The following is a 14,057-nucleotide window of genomic DNA, read 5'->3' on the forward strand; positions in this document are numbered from 1 at the left end:
TCTTCATCGGAGGAACAAATCCTTCTTAACCGAAGGAATTGTCCCACTGGAATGCTGTTACGTAAAGGGCGGGGGTGAAAACTCTGATATTGTAAGAGGGTATTACGGTCAGACGCCTTTGTGTGGAGAGTGGTGGATGGGAAACCTTGATGAATCTTGATAGTAATATCTAAGAATGCGATTTGATTTTTATCAAATACATAAGTAAACTTGATATTGGAATCCAAAGTGTTAATTTCTTTCATAAACTGATGTAATGTATCCACCCCACCGCTCCACACATAGTTTCAAGGAACTGCAACGAATGTTTTCTACATTTCACTTGCACTATAATCACCGATGAGGCTCAACAGTGATATTATACCATCCAGTTCACAGATAAGTTTTGTTTCTTTTAGTTAGTTTTTCACATTAATTTTATATGGATGGCAGAGGGACGGTGTAAATCTATGATGGTCCCCTAATTAAACCTCATTATGGTGATACCACCATTCACGGGTTTATGGGTCTGAGATTTCCACAATAATTATATTTATATTTATATGTATAAAAAGTAACTGTGATTATAGAAGGTACTGATTAGCTTTACCTAAGCCATTTGTGGGAAAACAGATGGAAAGACTACATCTCCCAGAAGCCATAGGGCCAGGGAAAGGAAAGAGCAGGAATGGCATACTGGCCACACCCAAACAAGCTCAAATTGGTTTAGATAAGAAGTTCTCTAAGGGCAGGCTCCCCTAACATACCTGCAGGGAGGATTAATCTGCTCCCTGCAATGAAAGAAAGGGGTTTAGCTTTCACACAGAGACAGTTCCAGGGCCAGCCTCTGAGTGTCCACTTGCTCCAGACCAAGCAAGACAGAGCCACACAGCAAAAAGAAAGCAGAAAGCAACAGCCCACCGCATGGCAGCAAACTCAAGCAGAGGTTTGTGATAAAGAGGCCAATGATAAGATTGATTCTGGGTTTGTGCAGGATAGTGAAATGGTGGATAATGACATTTCCTATGATATGGCGATAGAATGTTCTGATTTGCCCTGCTCTGACGGTATGGACATAGGCTGAGAGCCATTGCTAATAAGGGAGCTGGAGGGAAAAGTAAAGTCTGCCCAAGTTTATTGGAAATGTTGAAGTTTTGTTTGGAACTTTAAATACAAGCCACAGGCAGCCATTTTGTTGGGATCTGGGGAGGGGGATCTGTCCAAGCTGATCCATTGAGGGAAAATTATATGAGAGGATCCCACTCATGGGGCATTAAGCCTAACCCCAAGGGAGTTTTGCCTGGCAGAAAAGCTTTCATTTGTGTGAGGAGTGTGTGGCGCAGTGGTTGGATCTACAGCTTCAGCACCCTGGGGTTGTGGGTTCAAACCCCGTGCTGCTCCTTGTGACCCTGGGCAAGTCACTTAATCCCCCATAGCCCCAGATAGATTGTGAGCCCACCGGGACAGAGAGGGAAAATGCTTGAGTACCTGATTGTAAAAACCGCTTAGATAACCTTGATAGGCGGTATATAAAATCCTAATAAACTTGAATTTTGATGAAATAAGGCTTTTCGGTTTTGGCATAATTTTGGCTTCGACTGCAATTGTTTGGTTTGCAAATGCTGGTCTTAAGCACAAGGTGATGCAAACCTGAGAATTTATTTGACACTTGCTTATACCGGTGAAACAATAAACAGTACCCAAGAAAATTGCACCCAAAGTTTTGAACTCTTTTACTTTTGAGCCTTACCAAGCGACCAAAACAACCTCGCAAACCGCTCGGCCGAGGTTTGTGTGCACTGGGTTAGGCCACTTTGCTGAGCCCAGCTTGGCCGCGCCCGGTCCCAACATGTAGGCGGTGTCTGACATTGGGTGTCGGCTTATGGAATTGCCTTTTTTTTTGGTGCTTCTCCCTAAAAAGCAGAACCACTGCCCTAGATCCCACGCACACCAAGGGCTCCTTTTCCTAAGCCGCGTTGGGGCATTAACGCACGGGATAGCGCGTGCTAAATCGCCACGCACGCTAGACGCTAACGCCGGCATTGAGCTGGCATTAGTTCTAGCCGCGGAGCGCGGGTTTAGCGTGCGCTAAAATCGCTAACGCAGCTTAGTAAAAGGAGCCCCGAGTTTGCAACAGTATAATTTGTTCTATTAAGATGAAAATAACTTCTTGGCCTTTCGTTCTACCACATTTTTCTAAAGTTTTGAAGCGTTTAGAAACGTATCGTCAGGCCATGGGTAGAATACATGGTCTACTATCTCTTTAACCCTTTCAGGACCAAGGGACATATTTGTCCCATAACTTTAAAATCCTATACATTTTGATTGGGATAGTCTACAGTTCTAAATTTGATATGTACAGATTCCATATGATACTGCCTTTATGTAAACAAACTGGTTCCGACATTCATTCATTAGCGTCGTTGCTAGATTGACGAGAAGATTCACTTGCCACACTGTCCATAAGCCAGAAGTGTGATTTTTTAAATAAAAATAATGATATTTCACAAAAAAAATCAATTTTTTGGCATCTGCAAGCCCTTTTTACCATAAAAATGTCGTCAAAACCACAAAAATTGGCCTACGATCCTTATGGTCCTGAAAGGGTTAAAGGTTGGAGGTGGGTACAGTCTGAAGCATATTAAATTCTTATCTAACCGTACAGGGCTGGTGGGGCCATTTTGGTCATGATTGATTTTCGGCTTTGGTCAGTACCGTGTCATAGGAAGATCATGCACATGCCACATCAGGTACCATTCACTTGGACAGAGTGGTGTGCGGCGAGGGCATTCAGTGAATCCCCAGCTCTACAGCCCTGCTGTTATATTTTTAATTTTTTTTTTTTTTGCTTGATGCAGTTTGATTTCTTGAATAGACAGCCTGCTCATTGTCTTTGCGCTGAGTTGTCTGTGCGTTTTTGTCCGTGCGCGATTGTCTTGCGTGCAATTGACCTGTCGCTTGTCTTGCGCTCAGTTGTCCGCGCCTCTTTGTCCGTGTGTGATTGTCTTGCGCGCAATTGTCTATGAACCCAACCAGTCAAACCGCATTAAAGAAAAAGTAAGCAAAAAAAAAAACCCAGGGCTGTTGGGCTGTGGATTCACCGAACCCCCTGAAGGCCCTAACAGTACTGATCTGAATTTGATTGGCCGAGCAGCATCTGCCTGTTGCCTGCTCAACCAATCGAATGCAGAGCAGTGCCCTCAGGGCCTTCAGGGGGTGGGGTGAAATCCCCAAAGGCCCTGACTGCATGCCACTGTCAGCCCTACTAGATATTTCAACGAGGCTGCCTCTGGAACATTTGACCATCCTGTTTATGGAAAGCAATAATCCAAAAAACAGAAGAGTTCTTATGTTCTTTGAATGTCACAAAATCCCTACCGGCAGACAATGTTCTATCGTGTCTCTACTCGCTACTGGACAAGGCAGTCGCCTGTGAATGGTACGCAGAAGACTGATACATTCATAATTTACCAGGGGATTTTTCCATAACCCCTTGTTTTTGTTTTTATAATGATGTACGTTTTTATTTTTATGTCCTATTACATTGTAAACCGCTTAGATAGAGGGGTACAGATAAGAGTAGAGGTAGATTATAGGGATGGGATTAGAGGTAAGTTACAAAATTAATCAGGGACCACTGTTCAGGCACTAGGCCTGATGGGCCGCCGCGGGAGCGGACCGCTGAGCAAGATGGTCTTCTGGTCTGACTCAGCGGGGGTAACTTCTTATGTTCTTATTTGATTACGCGGTCTAAAAAATCTCTTAATAAACTTGAAACTTCAATCGGCCTTTATGCTCTTAGACTTTCCAAAGTTGTCCCCATAATCTTTTTGGAGGTGATGGTGCACATGTGAGACATACTTGTTGGGTAACAATCGGCATGTGCAGTAAATCATTCACTGGCTTGGGAATATGTGTTCATTAATTCTGAAAATCATAAAGCCTCTCTTAAAAAAACAAAGTAATAAGGACATTATTTGCTAAAGCAGGGTGTACTAGGTGGTGGAAGGGATTTACAGTAAAGTGGAAATGTTTGTTTTAAGGATAATTTTTTCCAAGTACTGGGACCCAGGGGCAAGAATTAATCTTCTCTAACAACATGGAGGAAATCCAGAAGAGGCAAAGAAAGGACAGCCATGACTTCTCAGTCTTGAGACTTCAAAGTATTATATTATCACTGTGTAATTACACCTAGATCGTAGGATGTTCAGACTGAGCCCTCTACCCTGGAACAACAGAAACTCAAAGGGCTATCTTGGAACATTTTGCTATCACACACTGCATGTTGCCAGCAGTTTTTTGTTTTCCTTTTGTCACAACTTCTTTGTCAAGTTGCAACTTGGGTACAGGTCAGTCAGCACCAACGTGACGAGGAGAAATTATGAAGCTTATTAAAACAATGATTTTGAGCACCTGAAATTTTTTGAGGCGGAGCTTCTCCCTCCCTAGTGTTAATCTAATTAAGAAGGTGTGTGCATAGGGAATAACTGTGGGAGGGACCTCAGTGGAAGATCAATATAGCCGGTTCGAATCCCATCATCTCTCTCTTTAATCCCAACTTCTTTCTTCCTAACTTGACCAGCTTTTGAGATCATCATCATTGAAACACAAACTTCTTAGAGTATGGTAGGTGAGAAAAAGAAAGACCACTTTGCATTACTCAATGAAGGGGAAGAAAATGAAATGGTAAGTGTATTTTTGCAGTTTAAATTTTATGGGTTACAAATATCAGAATATGCCAAATGAAAAGATACAACTCCTTATTCAGTTACAATAACATAAAGACATATTATTAATTTCATCATGCATGATTAATGATATTGCTATAAGATTATTCTAGAAGCATGCCCAGAATTGGTAAATCTGGTGTTTGAAATGTTTTTTTGCACTACATGCTAAGTTCAATATTTTAGTTCTTACCGATTATTTTTTCACCATGATCAGGATAGAATTACAATTGCTTTCAGAATGATATTTCTAAATCTTTTTTCCCAAAACATTGGAAGTGGGCCTAACCCTAAAAGATGCCAGGGTGGGCAGACTAGATGGGCCGCGGCCCTTATCTGCTGTCTTTTTCTATGTTTCTATCTTTTAGAGCGAGTGAAAGTGAGAGTCAGTGAAAGAGAGAGAGAATGATTTTTAGCATAGAAATTGCTCAGTAAATCTCACATGCATATGTAATTACTTACCTGCAGCATTTAAAATGCCCCACCTGAAAATTTAAAGCTGCTGTTTGATTAACATCGGAGGAGGGGGGTGGGGGTGGGGGGGGGTGAGATGTTATACCACAAGCTAGAACCAGCACATGACTGAACAGGAGGCACAATCATGTATGTAGATGGGCAGGCCACCAGATCTTGATAGCCGGAGCACTGCACGTTAGCTCAAACGCACTGCTTGTGAAACGGGGTCTGTAGCCAGAGGTCATATGTAAGGCAGACGGTGGCCTAGGCTGAAGCTGTTCTAATCTGCGTGACATTTTCAAGGCTGAGGCAGATTTATGACCAGATTCAGTAAATGGTGGCCAAAGTTACACAACGTAAGGATCTGTGCTAAGATAGTATTTTATAAAGGGTGTTTTGCAGGGTGTGATCTTTACAGAATACCCCCCCCCCTCCATGGAGGAGGAGCACAGTGTTTCTCAACTCAGTCCTGGAGTACCCCCCTTACCAGTCAGGTGTTCAGGGTATCCACAATGAATATGCATGAAAGAAATTTGCATATAACAAAGGCAGTGTATGCCAAACAAGTTTATGCATATCCATTGTGGATATCCTAAACACCTGACTGGTAAGGGGATACGAAACCAATGGCAGACCAAGCCACGGAAGTTGATCCAACCCCTTTAACCCTTTCAGGACCATAAGGATCGTAGGCCAATTTTTGTGGTTTTGACAACATTTTTATGGTAAAAAGGGCTTGCAGATGCCAAAAAATTGATTTTTTTTTGTGAAATATCATTATTTTTATTTAAAAAAATCACACTTCTGGCTTATGGACAGTGTGGCAAGTGAATCTTCTCGTCAATCTAGCAACGACGCTAATGAATGAATGTCGGAACCAGTTTGTTTACATAAAGGCAGTATCATATGGAATCCGTACATATCAAATTTAGAACTGTAGACTATCCCAATCAAAATTTATAGGATTTTAAAGTTATGGGACAAATATGTCCCTTGGTCCTGAAAGGGTTAATAAACAGCAGTTGCAGGAGGGGTAACAAACACAAAGCCCAACTTGGCTAAGTTTCGCCCTGATGGGCTGCTTCAGGAGCCATAAAACCAAAGTGGTGTCAGGAAAGACATACATCAATGGTGGTCCAAACCTTTTCTCTCCTTCGCGGTACTCGCTGTTGTTTATTTAACAAAAAGGGGGCGGATCATCATGGCTTGGTCTGCCATTGGTTTCTGCCACTCTGGCCCTTGCGGACTAGCTGCCCACTTTTTTCTCCTGGCAAGGGGTTACTCCAGGACCCAGCTGAGAAACACTGCTGTAGCAGACCGTGATCCTGGGGGAGTGGGTTCAATTCCCCGCTGACCCTAGGCAAGTCATTCAACCCTCCATTGCCCAGACAGAAAAACTCAGATTGTGGGCTCACTAGTGACAGAGAAAGTCCCTGCATATGTGTACAGCACAAAAGTCTTGTAGCACTATAGATATGAGTAGTAGTAGATTCTATCTAGTGATGTGGTAATGGGGAGGCAGACCACCCTGGGCACCGTCTTCGCGGGGGGGGCACCTCTCCTCGTATTTCTTTAAATTTCTGCCGGCACAAACAGTATCTTTCAGCCACTGCTCTCGCCAGCACCGGCACCCTTCTGATGTCACTTCCTGGTTGCAGGAGCAGGATGTGATGTCAGAAGGGAAAAGGGATGCGGGGAGGGGAGGGATGGGAGTGCCCAAGTGTGTGTGTGTGTGTGGGGGGGGGGTACTCAGGCAGCAGGGAAAAGGTGGGGGAGCACCTGGTGCAGCCATGTAGGGCGCCACTGCTCTGAGTGCTACACCACTAATTCTATCTGGAGCGCTGAGATTTCAGAACTGAAATTTAATCTAATCTTTCATTTTAGATTCCGATTCATCCCCACAGGAGGCCTCGACTCGTTTAGCAAGATATTAATACATTGCACAAGAGGTTAGAACAGAAACAATGGCCCCCCCCTTTTTTACTAAGGCGCGCTAAGTTAGTGCGCGTTTAGTGCACGCTAAATCAGTGTGTGCGCTAACCGCTAACAGATCCATACGATAATACGCACGTGTTGGCATTTAGCGCGTGATTAGTGCGGACTAATATCTATCGCGTGCTAAAAAACGTAGCGCACCTTAGTAAAAGAGGGGGTATACCTTTTTTAGGCCAATTTTTTATTTTTTATGGTTGATTGTTTGAAAAAGAAGAATCATTACTAAATTTCCGAAATAAGTGTCTTTGATGCTTTACGAAAAGTGTGTAGACGAGCGAGAAGTCGCAAGATTGTGGCGGTATAGAAAAATAGTTATTATTATTAATTATAGAAGTAAGGACATTCCAAACTTTTACGAATAAAAAAGAGAATGATCGACAAAAATTGGCCATAGTTTATATTTCTGAGAGCTCCTAGAATTAGAGATTTCTTGTGAATTAAATGAAACGGGGACCAAAGAAGAAAAATACCAAATTTGAGTTGAGAGCCAAGATAACCATAAGAACATAAGAAGTTGCCTCCACTGGGTCAGACCGAGGTCCATCTCGCCCAGCGGTCCGCTCCCGCGGCGGCCCATCAGGTCTGCGACCTGTGAAGTGGTTTCTGACCACTTTTATAACCTACCTCAAGTTCTATCTGTACCCCTCTATCCCTTTATCCTCCAGGAACCTATCCAAACCCTTCTTGAACCCCTGTACAGAGTTCTGGCCTATCACTTCCTCCGGAAGCGCGTTCCATGTGTCCACCACCCTCTGCGTAAAAAAGAATTTTCTAGCATTTGTTCTAAACCTATCCCCTTTCAATTTCTCCGAGTGACCCCTAGTGCTTGTGGCTCCCCACAGTTTGAAGAATCTGTCCTTATTTACTTTCTCTATACCCTTTAGGATTTTGAAGGTTTCTATCATGTCCCCTCTAAGTCTCCTCTTCTCCAGGGAGAACAGCCCCAGCATTTTTAACCTGTCAGCGTATGGAAAATTTTCCATACCTTTTATCAGCTTAGTCGCCCTCCTCTGCACTCCCTCGAGTACCGCCATGTCCTTCTTGAGGTACGGCGACCAGTATTGAACACAGTACTCCAGGTGCGGGCGTCTTAATTAGCTACCACGCTATTAACTAGCAATCAAATTGATGGTAGTTAATTGGCAATCATTGAGATTTGTGTATGCGTCCATTCATACACTGTTTTATAATCTCCACGCTTAAATGTCTAGCAGAGCGTTTTTCAACCTTTTTACACCTATGGACCGGCAGAAATAAAAGAATTATTCTGTGGACCGGCATCGGTCCATGGACCAGTGGTTGAAGAACACTGGGCTAAGTCGTGGGCCAGACCCCGCCCATCTCTACCCAATCTCCATCCCAGATCCCGCCCCCATAATAGTACTAATTGTAACACTATTTTTTCCATTCATTTTTCATAGATACTCACAATATAATCTTATTAACAACACATAATGGTTAACCAGAAAATTAAACTACACAAAGCACACTGACAGCAGATGTAAATTCTCAAAATTGACATAATTCAATCACTAAATTCAAAAATAAAATCATTCCCCCCTACCTTTGTTGTCTCCCTCCCTCCATGCTGCGCCTTACCTTCTGGCCTGCTCCCGTCTGGCCGTTTTATCCTGCCTCTGGTGTTATCTTCAGGTCAGCTCCCTCGTACTCACTGATGCAGTGCACAAAGCTGTGGGCAGCGGCTCCTTGTGCGTCCTGCGCCTCATCTGGAAGCCAAGGCTTCCAGTCCAGGCGCAGGACACGCGTAGGAGCCACTGCCCTTGGCTTTGTGCACTGAATCAGTGAGGAAGAGGAAGATGGCTTGAAGAACACTGTTTTGGGCCTGATGCACCTGCTGGCCCTGTGGACCGGCAGGAAATTTCTGTGGACTGGCACCGGTCCACGGACCGGTGGTTGAAGAACACTGGTCTAGCACACAACTCAAGAGGAGACCTTGCCAGGGACAGGCAGGGGTGTTTCAGAAAGTTGTCTGCAGGGTTGCAGAATAGCCCAGCGGCTCCCAGAACTGGCCCTGGAGGCACCCCAGTCGTGTTTTCAGGATATCCAAATGAATATTCATGAGAGAGATTTGCATGGACATATCTCTCATGAATGTTCATTGTAGATATTCTGAACACTTTACTGGCTGGGGGGGCCTCCGGGACCAGGTTTGAGCGCCATTTTCCTGCTAAGATGCCAGGAGTTGGGTGCTGCATTTATATCACGTTTCAGCTGGGTGAATACCAGTGCCCAATTTTGGACATGGGAATCGACTCTTAAGTGCTGTTCTAAAAACTGCGATCAACTGGAACAATGTTTATAAAACAGATAATGAAGGGAATAGACTTGAAAAGGGGAGGCTGAGAGGGGACATGATCGAAACATTCAAGATAATGAAAGAAATCGACTTAGTAGATAAGGACAGGTTGTTCACCCTCTCTGAGGTAGAGAGAACGAGAGGGCACTCTCTAAAGTTAAAAGGAGATAGATTCCGTACAAACGTAAGGAAGTTCTTCTTCACCTAGAGAGTGGTAGAAAACTGGAACGCTCTTCCGGAGTCTGTAATAGGGGAAAACACCCTCCAGGGATTCAAATAGGGGAAAACACCCTCCAGGGATTCAAGACAAAGTTAGACAAGTTCCTGCTGAACCAGAACAAACGCAGGTAGGGCTGGTCTCGGTTAGGGCACTGGTCCTTGACCTGGGGGCCGCCACATGAGCGGACTGCTGGGCGCGATGGACCACTGGTCTGACCCGGCAGCGGCAATTCTAATGTTCTTACACTGTGCCAATTTTTCCAGTTCACATCTTATGATGCAAATGTATTTGATCTTTTTAGCTTGTCCTCCCAAAGGAGGAGCTCAGAATGGGTTACAAAGCAGGTACTTAAACTTTTTCCATATCTGGCCCGGATGGCTTACAGTCTATCTAATGGACCTGGGGCAGTGGAGGATTAAGTGACTGCATGGATTTGAACCCAGAACCTCAGGGTACTGAGGCTGTAGCTCTAACCACTGCTCCACACTTTCTCCTCCAATATAGTATCAGAAGCGAGCCAAGTATAGAACAATGAAGCCATTGTGACATCACTGATGAGGTTGGCTCTTATTGGTGGAATGAGGCATTATGACATCAGGGAAAGGGACTGGTATACAGCCTTTTTTGTAGTTTCACAACCACACTCCAAGCGGTTTTCATACAGGTACTTCAAGCATTTTCCCTGTCTGTCCTGGTGGGCTCACATTCTATCTAATGTACTTGGGGGAATTATGTGACTTGTCCGGCGTCACGAGGAACAACACAGGGTTTTAACCCACAACCTCAGGGTGCTGAGGCTGTAGCTGTAACCACAACACTGATGGCAATAGGCACACAAACAAATCCAAGTATTCCATAACATTGTGTCTAATTTTTGTCAACGCCGTGACCCACCCATGTCTCTCCCATGACCACACCCCCTTTTGAGCTGCATGCTATAGAGTAGGATGTAGGTCAGATCGATGCCTGTCCTAATTACTGCCAATTAAGTATTTGATAACTCCAATAATTATTTGTTAAGCTTACTTAACTAATTGTTTTATATAGAATCTAGGGGTTAATTTCATTTAGCTTTACACTAGTGGTCTCTAACCTATAGCCCTGAAGTCCTCCATTGTGGCCCTCAAACAGCAGGCTGAGATGCTTTTCAAATCCTGAAAATGCTTTAATTTCAACTAGAGAATGACACGAGGACATATTTTTCCCTGTCCCGGCAAATTCTTTTCCTGTCCCTGTCCCTGTCCCTGCCCCGTTCCTGCAAGCTCTGTCCACATCTGCACAAGCCTCAAACACTTTGAAATCCTAAGTAGCAACATTCTAGAGCTGAGATTGTGATGTCATAATGCCTCATTCCACCAATGCCTAAGCTCCGTCCTCATCTGCACAAGCCTCAGACGCTTGAAAATCCTAAGTAGCAACATTCTAGAGCTCAGATTGTGATGTCATAATGCCTCATTCCACCAATCCCTAAGCTCCGTCCTCATCTGCACAAGCCTCAGACGCTTGAAAATCCTAAGTAGCAACATTGTAGAGCTCAGATTGTGATGTCATAATGCCTCATTCCACCAATGCCTAAGCTCCGTCCTCATCTGTACAAGCCTCAGACGCTTGAAAATCCTAAGTAGCAACATTCTAGAGCTCAGATTGTGATGTCATAATGCCTCATTCCACCAATCCCTAAGCTCCGTCCTCATCTGCACAAGCCTCAGACGCTTGAAAATCCTAAGTAGCAACATTGTAGAGCTCAGATTGTGATGTCATAATGCCTCATTCCACCAATGCCTAAGCTCCGTCCTCATCTGTACAAGCCTCAGACGCTTGAAAATCCTAAGTAGCAACATTCTAGAGCTCAGATTGTGATGTCATAATGCCTCATTCCACCAATCCCTAAGCTCCGTCCTCATCTGCACAAGCCTCAGACGCCTGAAAATCCTAAGTGTTCGAGGCTTATGCAGTTAAGGCAGAACTTACAGGAATGGGGCAGGGACAGCGACAGATCTCACAGGGAAGGGATGTGGAAATTGAGTTCATGTGGAGACAGGGAAAAATTTGTCCCCATGTCATTCTCTAATTTCACCCTTGGCCATTTGATATAATAACTGTAAATAATCTAAGTGTGTTACCTGGGTGTCTCATTGATGGGATTTGCTACTGTTGACAATCCAAAATGTTGTATTAGGTTATGTTATTATATCCCAAAATAAAGTGAGTTTTTAAAATGCATCCTTGAAGTGCTGCAGAATCAAGGTTATACGTTTGGATCTGTGTGTAAATGCCACAAGCAGTGTTCTGCAAAATCCCTATTTGCAGGAGGGGTGCACAGAAGAATAGAACATGGGCAGGACATAGGTTGGGTTCCGCCTTATAGAATACGAGGGGGTGTTGAAAAGTTCTCAGCCCAACCAACCGGCTTCCTAAATTCTGAGCGTTATTTTGCCACTGGAGCGGAAAAGTGTCATCTTATTTGCAGAAATGAAATTCTCTGCTTTGACATTGTTTCAGATCATTGACTGAACCCCCGACATAGTAACATAGTAACATAGTAGATGACGGCAGATAAAGACCCGAATGGTCCATCCAGTCTACCCAACCTGATTCAATTTAAATTTTTTTTTTTTTTAATTTTTTCTTCTTAGCTATTTCTGGGCGAGAATCCAAAGCTTTACCCGGTACTGTGCTTGGGTTCCAACTGCCGAAATCTCTGTTAAGACTTACTCCAGCCCATCTACACCCTCCCAGCCATTGAAGCCCTCCCCTGCCCATCCTCCTCCAAACGGCCATACACAGACACAGACCGTACAAGTCTGCCCAGTAACTGGCCTAGTTCAATCTTTAATATTATTTTCTGATTCCAAATCTTCTGTGTTCATCCCACGCTTCTTTGAACTCAGTCACAGTTTTACTCTCCACCACCTCTCTTGGGAGCGCATTCCAGGCATCCACTACCCTCTCCATAAAGTAGAATTTCCTAACATTGCCCCTGAATCTACCACCCCTCAACCTCAAATTATGTCCACTGGTTTTACCATTTTCCTTTCTCTGGAAAAGATTTTGTTCTACGTTAATACCCTTCAAGTATCTGAAAGTCTGAATCATATCTCCCCTGTCTCTCCTTTCCTCTAGGGTATACATATTCAGGGCTTCCAGTCTCTCCTCATACGTCTTCTGGCGCAAGCCTCCTATCATTTTCGTCGCCCTCCTCTGGACTGCCTCAAGTCTTCTTACGTCTTTCGCCATTCTCGTCATGGTTGGGTTGAGAACTTTTCAGCACCCCCTCGGTATTAAGAACATAAGAACATAAGAAATGCCTTCACCGGATCAGACCCTAGGTCCATCTAGTCCGGCGACCCGCACACGCGGAGGCCAAGCTAGGTGTTCTCTAATGGACACCTTGTTCACCCTTGTCCCTCAATGTGATTTGCAAGAAGATGTGCATCCAACTTGCCCTTGAATCCCAGAATGGTGGTCTCTGTCACAACCTCCTCCGGGAGAGCATTCCAGGCGTCCACCACTCGCTGTGTGAAGCAGAACTTCCGGATATTAGTCCTGAGTCTGCCTCCCCTAAGTTTTAGTCCATGACCTCTTGTTCGAGTCACTGTTGACAATGTGAATAACGAAGATTTTTGCTCCATTTTGTCGAAACCTTTTAGTATTTTAAAAGTCTCTATCATATCATGATTAAGAAGGAAATCACAAGTAAATCGGCGGACATCATAATGCCGCTTTACAGAGCAATGGTCAGACCACACTTGGAGTACTGTGTTCAACACTGGTCTCCCTACCTAAAGAAGGATATAACCCTACTGGAGAGGGTGCAAAGGCGAGCCACAAAGCTAGTTAAAGGTATCGAGAATTTGAGCTACAAAGAACGCCTCGGAAAACTGGGACTGTTCACCCTTGAGAAGAGAAGACTGCGAGGAGACATGATAGAGACTTTTAAAATACTAAAAGGATTTGACAAAATAGAGCAAGAAACATCGTTATTCACATTGTCAAATGTGACTCAGACAAGAGGTCATGGACTGAAACTAAGGGGCACCAGGCCCAGGACAAATATCAGGAAGTTCTGTTTCGCACAACGAGTGGTGGACGCTTGGAACGCTCTCCCTGAGGAGGTCGTGATGGAGACCAGCATTCTGGGATTCAAGAGCAAGTTGGATGCACACCTTCTTGCAAATCACATTGGGGGATACGAGTAAACAAGGTTTCTCAGCAGGGAACACCTGGCTTGGCCTCCGCGGGTGCGGGTCGCCGGACTGGATGGACCTAGAGTCTGATCCGGCGAAGCCATTCTTATGTTCTTATATCCCTTCGCAGCCTTCTCTTCTGGAGGGTAAACAATCCCAGTTTTTCGAGGCGTTCT

General features: G+C 44.3%; 1 protein-coding gene across 3 annotated transcripts in view; it reads left to right on the top strand.

The window, feature by feature from the left end:
- The first annotated feature begins 700 nt into the window (after positions 1–700).
- Positions 701–14,057, top strand: part of LOC117366792 (probable cation-transporting ATPase 13A4) — a 104,701-nt gene continuing 91,344 nt past the window's right edge. For 2 of the 3 annotated variants that reach the window (XM_033958674.1, XM_033958676.1), the window contains exon 1: positions 701–925. In XM_033958674.1, the coding sequence (XP_033814565.1) occupies positions 776–925 (150 nt within the window). In that variant the 5' untranslated portion in view covers positions 701–775. Of the gene's footprint in view, positions 926–4,537; positions 4,666–14,057 lie in introns of those variants that run through there. The other variant, XM_033958675.1, reaches the window with a different exon arrangement.

The sequence above is a fragment of the Geotrypetes seraphini genome, chromosome 9, assembly GCF_902459505.1.
Source record: "Geotrypetes seraphini chromosome 9, aGeoSer1.1, whole genome shotgun sequence".
Lineage (NCBI taxonomy): Eukaryota > Metazoa > Chordata > Amphibia > Gymnophiona > Dermophiidae > Geotrypetes > Geotrypetes seraphini.